Here is a 12,101-nt window from a genome sequence, read left to right on the forward strand (position 1 = left end):
AGCTGACCCGCAGGTCGCGGGATCAAATCCCGGCTGCGGCGGCTGCATTTCCGATGGAGGCGGAAATGTCGTAGGCCCGTGTGCTCAGATTTGGGTGCCCGTTAAAGAACCCCAGGTGGTCAAAATTTCCGGAGCCCTCCACTACGGCGTCTCTCATAATCATATGGTGGTTTTGGGACGTTAAACCCCACAAATCATCAATCATGAGCCAGTCAAGGTCGGAACCCTTAAGAAACATTCGTAATCAGTCACTGGTCCCATGTAGCATAACATTGACAACTGCAAATCTATCATCTGCAGATGATAGATGTCTCTCTTTTCTTCACTTCGTGCGTGCGGAGCATCAGAATGCTGCATGCTAACCCTTTGTAGGTTCGCCTATATTTTTGGCATGATGTTATAAAAACTGGCTGCGGCATTAACCTCAAAAAAGGAAGTGAAGGTGCCTGCACGCGATCACATCAGTGAGTGTTTGGGAAACGGTCATAACAAGTGGCATAGAGGAGCACTTGTGATGTTGTGCAGAGGAACATTGTGGGCACCTTATTTCCAGCAGTGGAACAGCACCTGCACATACGCCTTACAAGACTTCGTGAAGTTGTGGTCTGCTCCTGTAAAGCTTGCTTCACCACACACACAAACCATTCTTTGCCAATCGCGCGGTCCCTTTTTCCGCTGTCGAAATGGTCGTTTACTCTAGTTATTCCAAAATATCCTCACTTCTCAAGAGGTATATGCTACCAAGAAAATTATTATCTTGTAACATTATCCACAATTACGCTTACTGAAAAGTGTGGCAGCTTCGTAGATAACGATGTTTCAATGCATTCTTCAGTCAATATACTGTGCAAGTCTACATAAACACAGGATGACTGGGAACTGAAATTGCCTACTTAATAAACCAGAACTGGAATATCTGGCAATTCATTTGACAGTTCTTTTTTTTATATGAATGGGACAGAAATTCAAAAGCTTCCCCAAAAATTGCAAATTTAAAAAGCATTATGGCACAGCCGCCACCTTTCGAAATCGCGCTTAAATAATTTTTCTCGAGTTAAATTTTTCTCGAGACTTATATGAGACAGTAGCCACTTAGTGTTGTGCTAATTGTGACAATTGATGTGGGAAAAAAAGGTTTCTGCAAAAGAAAAAGTAGGACGTATGTGTCCTGCTGTCCCACAAAAGGCTAAATTCTTTAAGTTCCTGTTCCCAGCCGTTACTGGGTTTTTGCAGAACTCACTGGGATGTAAACAAATTTGTCGTTCTTGTTACTGATCACCAGTACGTGTTCAGTCATCGTCACGCACCTCGAAGTTGGGACTTGCCTCCGTTGGGAGGGTTTTTTTACTTTGAGCTTTGCATAGTTACATACACTTCATGAAATACTGACTAGAAACATAGCTCTACAGGTGTCTTTCGCAAACAGTAGTCTGCTGAAATATGAGTTTAGTAATATGATTTGCTGCCCTCGTAGACAGAAACATATTTCATGCATAGAATGGAATTGCAAGGCTCTGTCTAGGTGGAGCCTTACAGGGAAAAAAATTCAAATCTGCAGAATGTACAAAAAGTTGTAACTAACAAAATTTTCACCATGCCATCAGTATGTGATGCTTAACTGTCCTCAAATGTGCTCTTTCTACCTGCTTCATATAATGTTCACATAGGGGCGCTCATTCCTCATTCTCTCATTTACTGTGGCTGAGGGACCTTTTCAAGCCCACATATTGATGCTTAGATTTCCCTTTACCCCACATTTTCTTTTTAACTTGTTTCCTTCACACGGTACTTCGAGTGGTAGCATGGGGGCATTAGTGCATGTGTTGCCGTTTCATACTTCTCTGACATGATCGCCACTACATTATGTACAGCCGCGGCCACGTCTGTGTATAGCCTGCAAGCAGACAGTTCTTGCCCTGGGGGGCGAAACCTCGAGGCAGTTGTGGGCTCTGAGGTGTGCTGTATCATAAGCGTGTGCGGCCTAGCTGTCAGGCTGACCACATCAGCGCCCGATACTGCCCCGAGGTTTTGCCCGTAGAGCAAAAACTGGCTGCTCCTGCGTTATACACAGACGAAGCTGCAGCTGTACATTTCCCCCCCATACATATTTTACGGGCAAGGTATTAGTGAAATGTAAAAGAATGCGCATGTTCACTGATACTGTTGTTCATCTTCGTTAAAATTGGTTATACAAGAAGTTCAAGAAAGTGCCGCATTCACAGTGCTTAAGGTACACAAGTCAAGTGTTCTGCATGCTCTAATTGCTCAAATGGGGCTCATCATCGCTACAGGGCTCATCATCCTAGTTTATCCATTGATCTGGCAGTTTTGTGCTTGAAGTATGCGTGCCACCTAATTGGGATATCTGTTGTGCCCTATGGTTTTATGTTCAAAGCGCATCTAATCACTGTAATGATATGAGCACTTCTGTATTGTTAGTAAATACTTGAGAGCAAAGAGAGCAGCGTGAACTATTTCTTTGTTTGTATTCACCTTTCGAGCTTGCATGGGTTTCCTTGTCTGAGACAAGTCGATGCCAGTTAATAATACTCAGGCCCGCACACTTTGTTCTACATGTGGAAGCCCTGAACTGCTCGCGGGGTGCCTGCTAATATTTTAGACAGTTGCGTCGAGTTCAGTGATGTTTCGTGCAGGGAATTTTTTTTTTTTTCAGCAAGATTTTCGCCTGTCATTTTGAGCCAAAGGGAATCTAGATATTGTAGGAATTTTCAGGAATTGTTAAATACAATGTGCAGTGTACTAACAGTATATGAATTAATAGTCTAGTTTTTGTTCTGCAGCTGTCGAGGGGCTGGTCATGATTTCAAAAGACCCCAGTGCGTGAGACACGTGTAATTAAAGTATGTGTGTGCGCGGATGGGGGCAGAAATTAATACTGTTGTGCAGGAAATATGTTGGGAATTCTGTCAATGGTTACGGGGGAAAATCCCCAAAATATGGAATTTTCATGTCCCTGAAATGGGAACTCTTCGCCGTAGTACCACAACATCACTGGTTGAGTTTGGTTCCTGGCCCATGAGGTGGGTATGCCAATGCAGCAAGGTACTTTGAACATTATCTAAAAAGCAATGAATGGCACTCCCCCCTCCCCCTTTTTTTAATAGGTGCGGGTATTCTTATGTCGAGAGGCAGCCTAAGATATGACATGTTGAATTGTTTGTTGTGGTGCAGCTGGCAGCCACCAAACAAGTTCCCGTTCCAACGAGTGCGACTGCCAGCGAGCACACGTGGTGACGAAATTTTTACCGAAGGCCAGGAAGTGGAAGTGTTTTCTAAAGCCAATGATCAGGAGGCCTCTGGTTGGTGGGATGCGAGGGTCAAGATGACTAAGGGTGACTTCCATGTGGTGGAGTACCTGGGCTGGGACACGGCTTACTCGGAGATTGTACCTTCCGACCGTCTGCGGCCAAAAAACCCCAAGTAAGACAGCCCTCTTAAACTCATTACTTTGGAGCCATTTTCTTTTTCTGGAGCTGCGCCCCTTGCACTTAAAATTGAACCTCCACTCGTACTCTTACCTTTTCAGTTTCCAAGAAACATAGATTCAAAGATTGCATTCTAAAAAAAGTATATAGTATTTTTTTATTTATTTATCAATATTAGTAGTTCAGTAATTCTTGGAAAAATGAAACTTGACAAAAGGCAGCAGTTCATTGATTCACCTGGTGCGGTCGGATGTCATTCCTTGCCTGACAACACATGGCCGTAGCGGTCCGTTGTCATGCGCTGCTGTACAAGTTCTTTTGTGGTCGATTCAGTCGCACATTTTCTCATTACAATATACACCCTCTGTGAAAGAGCAAGTAAACTTCCTTCACTTGAGGATTGAGCCTTTTACATTTGGACCAGAACGAACAAAAGGTGGGAAAGTGTTCAGATCACAAAGGGTTAAAGATGGCCATAGTGTCAAGCTATATGCCTCACAAAATTGCCATCCACATTGTAGCAACAGATAAAATGTATAGATTATTTCACTCCAGACGACTAAAAGTCAATTCTTATTTCAGGCACCGTGCCGCGGTGGTCTAGTGGCTAAGGTACTCAGCTGCTGACCCGCAGGTCGCGGGTTCGAATTCCGGCTGCGGCGGCTGCATTTCCGATGGAGGCGGAAATGTTGTAGGTCTGTGTGCTCAGATTTGGGTGCACATTAAAGAACCCCGGGTGGTCGAAATTTTCAGAGCCCTCCACTACGGCGTCTCTCATAATCATATAGTGGTTTTGGGACGTTAAACCCCACTTATCAATCAATCAATTAATCAATCTTATTTCAGGGCTCTTGGTTCAGCTGGAAAATCGTCAAACTGAAACAAAATAGGTTAGTTCATTCCAGAAGACAAAAGTGAATTCTTATTTCAGGTCTCTTGGATCAGCAGGGAAATCGTCTAACTGAAACAAAGAATAAAGTACTCCAGATAAAAAGTAACAAGAGAATATTTTAAAAATTAGCTGGATTGTCTGCGAAGCTGGGTTTCATAATTGCTAAAGTCAAAAAATATATTGTAAGGAAGCGCTGACCTATTTCACGAAGTCTCATGTTGTCACACATTGAAAAAGAAGAATGAGTAGCATAGAATTTTAGTATATAATACTGTGGTTACTGATTTTGCAGACATTACTCCTCTTTAATGAGTTCTATCAGTGTTTTCTGTTTCATCACAAGCCAGTGGTGAATTCACACTTTCTTCATTGCATGGCTCCGAAGAAATGCGATACATCGAAGTCTCGTATAAGGAAATAGGTAGGTGACTGTAATAAGTTGCGGGAGTCATTTCTGTTAAGGTGTTTGGAACGGGCTATATATACCGTATTTACTCGCGTAATTTTAGCACTCGCATAATTCTATGCTAGCATCCTATCCTAGTAATCCTAGCATGTGTTTTATGTTCAAAGCGCATCTACCGCAACGAACCCTACCGCAATGCTTACAAGCTTTGCGTATGGTATTCAACATCTCGACTATTTGTTTGCACTTTTTGTGCTTCATGGCAAGCTCACATGACGACCGCAACTTTTTTGATAATGCACCAATCTACCACTCAAGCGTTAAAATAAGCCGTCGATAACAAGTTTAATGGCAAAGTATGGCTGCAGTCTCGCTGTTCACATAAGAAGCTACTGTAGAAATGGTAGCCTATGTCTTGTGTTCCTTGAAACATGTGCGAATAACAAGCATGAAAGCAAATCGGAACCGAAGCGAGAATCAGGGGTGCGACCATATTACGGGAATGGTCACGATCTTTCCTGGGCGACAAGCAATTTTTTCTGGTTTCCAGAAACCTGTGACACGATGGTGACCAATGGCCCTTCGCGACAGCCATGGAAACATGAAACTATGTCGATGTTGCTCGAAAATCGCGAACAATTGGGTGAGCCGTATTTGCAGGAAGCGACCGTCGGTTGGCGCGGGCAGTTTCATGACCTTCGCTTGCTGTTTGCTTATCAGCTGCGATGTCTCTACATTCATACAGTTTGTGGACCCTGCTGTGGTACATGGATAATAATAATAATGAAAAAAAAAGGACAGGGGTACGTGCCATGTGCAAATAGAAAGAACAATATGGCAGCGGTGATAAAGGTAGAAGGGAGCGAGCTGTGTTGGCATAATAATAATAAACAGAAGACATTCAACGGGCAAGGAGGTGCCATGTGCCTGTTAGCGGTACTGCAGTGACGAATATAGGGAGTGCGTTTTTTATTACGTGGGAGAAATAAAATCCAGATTTTGCTGACTGAAGTTGGGTGTGCGTTTATTATGCGAGTGCATTCATTACGCAAGTAAATATGGTACTCAAAGATAATACTTGACGTGTTGAGTACCTTTGAGTACCTGATCACTTGCTTGAGGCGAAGGTTATACCTGGAGATGCACAGAAAGTTTACTCGTCCACCATTCTTGACCTGCATTCGCTGCTAGCTTCTAGAACATGTAGCCCAGTCAGTTTACACATGCATCGAAAGTGGAACAACCGCTTTCCACAACGCATCTTTTGGAAGCAGTGACTTTGCCAATGTTTGAAACAATAACTAACGAATAGATGCCATGAGTGTTGGTCTGTTGAAAGTATTGTACAGAGTGCTACATTCCGGGTTGTGAAATTTTCTAATGTGGGGCAAACTATTCACTGGGGCGTAGGTGGCACCACCTAGACTGGCACGGGAAGGGGATCTTGTGGGATAGTGAAGTGGAGAGAAGCCCTGCTCTTGGAGGGAACGGACGCAGTTGACACTGCCGGACCAAACCTAACAATACACATTTATTTAAATGCTTTTAGAATGATGATACTGTCAGCCGAGTTATAACATCAATTATGATCAACACGCTAAACAACACAATATTACACCACACTCAACATGAGAAAACAAACACAAGAACACACTCGAGGCGGCTTCGCCAACGCTGGACTTGCCACGAGGGCCCCTGGCACACAACCTGCAGTGTCGTGCACAGGGGACCCACCGCTACAGACAACCGTTAGTGCCAGCCGCCACCCATGCTTGCTGCCAGGCGTCGCTGCCGGCGCTACCGTTCTAACCATGATGATGATGGTTTGAACGCCACCTACTGCTCGATAGCTGTGAACACTAAATGCGGCTTATGCGCAGAACACGTGCACCAGGAGGCGCAAACTACTTTACCCCCCGGGGGTGTTAGCACCCCCACAAGCTTAATCTCTTTCCTCCCTCAATTTGTTTCAGGTTGCTCTGTCGGGGGTTCTGGTTGCCTCTGCTGTTGGTGTAGGAGAGCAATATTCTAATGGGGGGTGGGGCACACTTTTTATCGTGAAGTAGGGGCATGTCATTTCAGCTGCTGGTATGTCGCACGCTCACCAATGTTTAAGCACCCACATTTTACTTCCCACTTGTAGCTCGCTGTTTTCAAAAAGTACTCTCAATGTCACCAAAATTGAAACAGGACATATTATACTGCTTTAAAGTGATGCCAAAAAATTATCATCCGGTGGCATTGTAATTGTAGGGCCTAATAAAAAAGAGGCACTTCTTCGCACCTTGGCTATATGTGCTTTGAAATTTCTGGTCTCATCTGTGACAAGTGCCGGTCTTTTTGTTTGTAGCCCACCTATCACCAAGAACACATTCACCAAGTTTGAGTTGGATGTGCCTGACGACCTACGTGAATAGTGAGTATCTTAGCCAACTTAAAGTGGTGAGAGAATTTTGGCTGGTTTCTGGGTCAGTTGGCGTGACCTGGCACCTTCGGCCGCGTTTCTTTCTGTGGCTGTGGCAGTTCCAAGGATGACTCTGCCCACAAGGAGTTCAAGAAGGCTATCGGGGCAGCTGTGGTTCGCTACAACCCTTCCAAGGAGTGCCTCATGGTTATCGTGAGTGGGCATCTTTCTACTCTTGCTTAATGATGTGCTTTGTTGTGGTGCCGTTGTCACTCTGACTGCGGGTATCAAGCTCACCTCAGCCAGCGGAGTCACAAAATTTTGTCCCTCAAGGTTCGAAGCCGTGAATAACGTTTAAGGCTCTATACCACCCACAGGTTGAACTTTATTTGTGGTGTTGCAGTTATGCGCGTCTACCAACAAACGCGTAGTGAGAATTTTTCCAACCGATGCCATGGTGCAATAACAGAGTTACACATATTCAATGGTGCAAAGGAGGTCTTTTGTTCATCGGCTCGTCTCTACTTTAGGCAGAGTGGTACTTCTCATCGTGTGAGTACAAAAAGTGGCGAGTGTACCTGCCTCTAAGGGATAAAACAGGTTTGTAAATGATGAGCAGATGACATATTCACATCACAGCAAACACTTCAGGTGCTGAATACTGCCGAATGGTTAGGAGAGAAGGAACTGTTAGTTCAAATTTTAACGCGATAGCGTTAAAGGGCTCATTTCACTGAAATTCTAGCGTTGGCGTTGTTGGTTGTGAGCGAAAAATGACCTTATGCGTGACTGAAAAATCGAGAATGCAACTAAAAATAAATACAGTTAAACCTCGTTATAATGAGACGGGCTATAACGAAATAATGGATATAACGAGCAAATCCTAATTCCCCTTGAAAGTCCCCATAAAACCAATGTATTCAAAACCTCGTTTTAACGAGGCAAAAATTTGCCTGTTATGGGATATAACGAACATATTTTGTTAGGAAGTAAAATTTTGAGCCGATGTCACGACAGTGCACAACGCGAATTTGAGATGGCATGGAACGCGAGATGTGTATTTAGCAGTTCAAAACTCCCGCCATGCACCCTCCAGCAACGCGCGCAAAGCAGACGGCCTGCGCTGTTTCCGGAGGAGAGGTTGCTGCACGTGCGCCGCTTGGCTACCACCAACAGCGGTGAGCTTCGCGAACATCTCGCCCTTTTCTTTTGTGTCTTCTTTATATTCTCCCTCTCCCCTTTCTCATGGCACTGAGGCGCGCTTCCTAATCTTACATACCCCCTTCCCCTTGAGTAACCGGTTCCTAGAGGGCAGCGCAAAAGAGCGCCCCTTCTGCCCCTTTCTCTTCACACTCACTGTCTCTGCAATTGTCGCCGACGTATGCCGCGTTGCTTTTGCGTGCGTGTTTCTTCTCTTTTTCGACCGCTTCCGCCTTATCTTTTATCGTGCTGCGCTCGTGATTCCAGCAACGTGAATGCGCCAGGCGGGAAGCGAAAGTGCATAACGCTAGATAAGAGGGCGGCTATGATAAGAGCCGTCGAATCGGGGACCAAGAAAGGCAACGCGGCAAGAGGCTTTGGCGTATCGACGAGCACACTGTCAATCATCTTGAGCAAGCAGGAGTCCATCAACGACGCCGTTGCACGTGGCGTGAAAGGAAGCGCTAAGAGGATGAGGGCACCTGCCTTTGAAGCGGTCGAAAGGGTCGTTTTTAAATGGTTCTTGGACACGCGGGCCGTGAATCTGCCGGTGAGCGGCGCCTTGCTGCAAAGAAAAGCGAGAGACTTTGCCTGCATCATGGGCTATGGCAACTTCGTAGCAAGTTCGAGTTGGCTCCAACGCTTCAAGGAGCGCCACGACATTGTCGGGAGAGGGGTCTGCGGCGAATCGCAATCTGTCGACAAAGCAAAGGCTACCAAGTGGGCGAAAGAAAACATCGTGCGGCTGCTAGAAATATACTTCGCGGAGGATATTTTTAACGCGGAAGAAACCGCTCTCTTTTTCAAGATGTTGCTGCACAAGACGTTAGCCCTCAAAGGCGAGCCGTGCCATGGCGACAAACAAAGTAAGCTGCAGATCACTGCGCTATTTTGTGCAAACATGACCGGCTCTGAGAAGCTGCCAATTTTCGTAATTGGCAAAAGTGCATCCCCTCGCTGCTTTAAGGGGAAGAGGCAGCTCCCAGTCAAGTACGTAGCTAATCGCAAAGCCTGGATGACCAGGGAGATTTTTTTAAAATGGCTTTGCGAATGGGACGAGAAGCTAGCAAAGGCGAACCGCAAGGTGTGCCTTGTTTTAGATAACTGCACCGCCCACCATACCGCTGCCGTGCTTCAAAACATCGAACTGCTATTCCTTCCTGCCAACTGCACAGCAAAAATACAGCCGCTTGACCAAGGCGTGATTATGTCGCTGATGGCAGGTTACCGCAAGCGTGTGATAGACAAGCTCCTGCTCAACATGAGAATGAAGCGAGACATCGACGTTGACTTGTACTCTGCGCTTGAAATGCTTCAGGCGGCGTGGAGGAGTGTGACGGCGACCACGATCGCAAACTGCTTTCGACTAGCCTCATTTGCCGCTGCACCAGACGCCAGCGATGAGGCATCAGACGAGCCCACTGTGCTGGACGGTTTTGCCACATCAGACGAAGTCGCTGCATCATGGACAGCACTTCGTGACGCCGGTGTCGTGCCTGACAGCGAGTCGTTTTGCGACTATGTGAGTGCGGACTCGGAAGTGGTGGCAACGGAGCAGCTCCTGGATGACGATATTGTGCGCGCTGTCAGTGATCGTAACGAAACCAGTGACGATGACTCTGTCGACAAACAGGAGACAAACGTGCCGACGGCGTCGGAGGCATTAGACGCGGTGGACTTACTGCGCCGCCACTCCGGCGCTCACGAGGGCGGCGAAGATGGCTTGAACATTGCGGCCGCAGCTGAGCGAGCCATCGTTCGCATCAGGAAGATGCATCAGCGTCCAATTACGGACTTCTTTGCAGCTAAGTCTGCCTGAAATGCAAGCTGTGTATTTTGAAGTTCATTAAAACAGGTGCATGACTTTTTCCTTTTTATTTGGGAATGCGGTTATATGGTTGCATACCACCGTGTGGCGGGATGCTATTTCGCCCGCTATTTTTTTGGGGGTAAGTACAGTGCATAATATTTGCGGTAAATGCTTGCTACGGCTATAACGAAATATTGGTTATAACGAGCAAATAGCGGCGGCCCTCCAATTTCGTTATAACGAGGTTTGACTGTAATATAAAAAATCCTCAGTCAGGGTACTGATTGAACCTGGGTCATTTGGGTCCGAGTAGGGATTGAACCCGGATCGTTTGTGTGGCAAGGGGATGTCCTATCACACAGCCATTCGTCTGTTTGTGAATACCGTGAAAATAACTTCCTCTGCTTGGCAATGCAGTGAAAGTAACTTTTGTGCTTTACAAACACATGCGTCCTGTGTACATGCTTCACAATACACCATGAAATATTACAGTAATAATGCGTGGTACAAATGTACATTGCCATCGGGTGTCAGAACATGTGATTATCATTATGGCTTCATGGTTTAAAGCCGGTCGTCGCCCACTACGAAAGGCACATACTTTAAATTTGTGCGCTTGCTCATCTTTCAGTAAACAGAACTGCTTAATGAAACATGCTTTTCTTGTCCCTTCAGGTTCTGTTTAATAAGTTTACTCTATTGTAAGTCTGGAACTGCAGTAGATAGCTCATAACCAATTTACGATATCCGTACAACTAATCGGAGCTACCTGCTTAATTTAATTTTCTATCTCTATATTGCAAAAAATAGTTCTCATTGCCATGGTCCCGCATAACAAAAAAAACCTTTTTTTTTTTTTAATATGTGATGTAAAACTGTCATGTGTGAGCCTGGCTGCCATCAAAAAGGTCGCAGGCTGTGTGTTTGAGACCCCTGGTATGTATGAACTTTTTAAACTATTTCTTGAGAGTGCTGAATTTAGGAATTCTACCTAAACTCCAAACAATACAAAGTTGAGTGAATTCCAGTTATCTCCTTGTTGTCACTTTATGTGGTTCATTTGAAGTGTGTGGATCCAACGAATTTCCTTGTTCAAACTCGCTTTCTTCGACCGGATGGAAGAAATGAACCATAGCACTTTGCTTTAGAGAAATTTGACGTTGGGAGTGTTGCCAGTATCCTAGAGTAAACTCCTAGTTCGGGTATGAGTACCGACACTGTTGAAGCGGAGTACATTAGTAACTATACATGTAAGCTAGCGTGTTCTATGAACATGCAGGCCCGCTCAGAGGCAGCGAAGAAACGGGCTGAAATGATGAGTGAAATATACTACCGGAACCTGCGACAGAAGTTAATCCTGCTCAGCAAGACGGAGGAGGCTGCCCGGCAACTTGAGGCAAGTTCTCTGCTTACATAGCACTCTCCTTTAGTGTAATTCACACAAATATTAGAATCATAAGTTCAAAAATAGTTCTACTCCAATTATGTATACCTCTCTAAGACCGATGCTGTGTATTAAAAGCTTGTCAACTGGGAGAAAATGGCTGAAGGAAAGAATGTTGATTATTGAAAGCATTAAAAGAATAAGCAGATGTCTGTTACACCAGTACACTTTCATTTTTTTTGGTGAACATGCAAGTCTTGTGCCTATATTTTCAAACAGGAATGTAAAAGCCGCAATTTTCGTTACGATAGTTTTTTGCCTGTAAAATCGCCAGTAATTGATAGTTTGTCCATCACAATGTCGTGAGTGTTCTGCCAGCGTGCGGACTGCGGCTAAAAGTTCATCTCGTTTCAGTTTTATGACATTGCGCGCACATTGCATCAAGGCAAAATGAAGCCTTACCGGGTGCAGGATCTCTGTTTTGGCGTATTCATAGTTACCAACTGAAGATAGCGATGTGGATTGCACTGCCCCGTTTCCATGGTCCACGAACGCTGCT

At 45.1% G+C, this 12,101-nt stretch overlaps 1 protein-coding gene across 6 annotated transcripts in view; it reads left to right on the forward strand.

Moving 5' to 3' along the window:
* Positions 1-12,101, forward strand: part of Fmr1 (synaptic functional regulator FMR1) — a 60,021-nt gene that overhangs the window by 3,658 nt on the left and 44,262 nt on the right. For 3 of the 6 annotated variants that reach the window (XM_075894184.1, XM_075894188.1, XM_075894186.1), the window contains exons 3-6: positions 3,193-3,441; positions 7,095-7,160; positions 7,259-7,361; positions 11,438-11,554. In XM_075894184.1, coding sequence (XP_075750299.1) covers positions 3,193-3,441; positions 7,095-7,160; positions 7,259-7,361; positions 11,438-11,554 — 535 coding nt within the window. The remainder of the gene's footprint in view (positions 1-3,192; positions 3,442-7,094; positions 7,161-7,258; positions 7,362-11,437; positions 11,555-12,101) is intronic. The other 3 variants (XM_075894185.1, XM_075894187.1, XM_075894189.1) reach the window with 1 other exon arrangement.

Source organism: Rhipicephalus microplus, chromosome 1, assembly GCF_043290135.1.
Source record: "Rhipicephalus microplus isolate Deutch F79 chromosome 1, USDA_Rmic, whole genome shotgun sequence".
NCBI classification, from domain to species: Eukaryota; Metazoa; Arthropoda; class Arachnida; order Ixodida; family Ixodidae; genus Rhipicephalus; species Rhipicephalus microplus.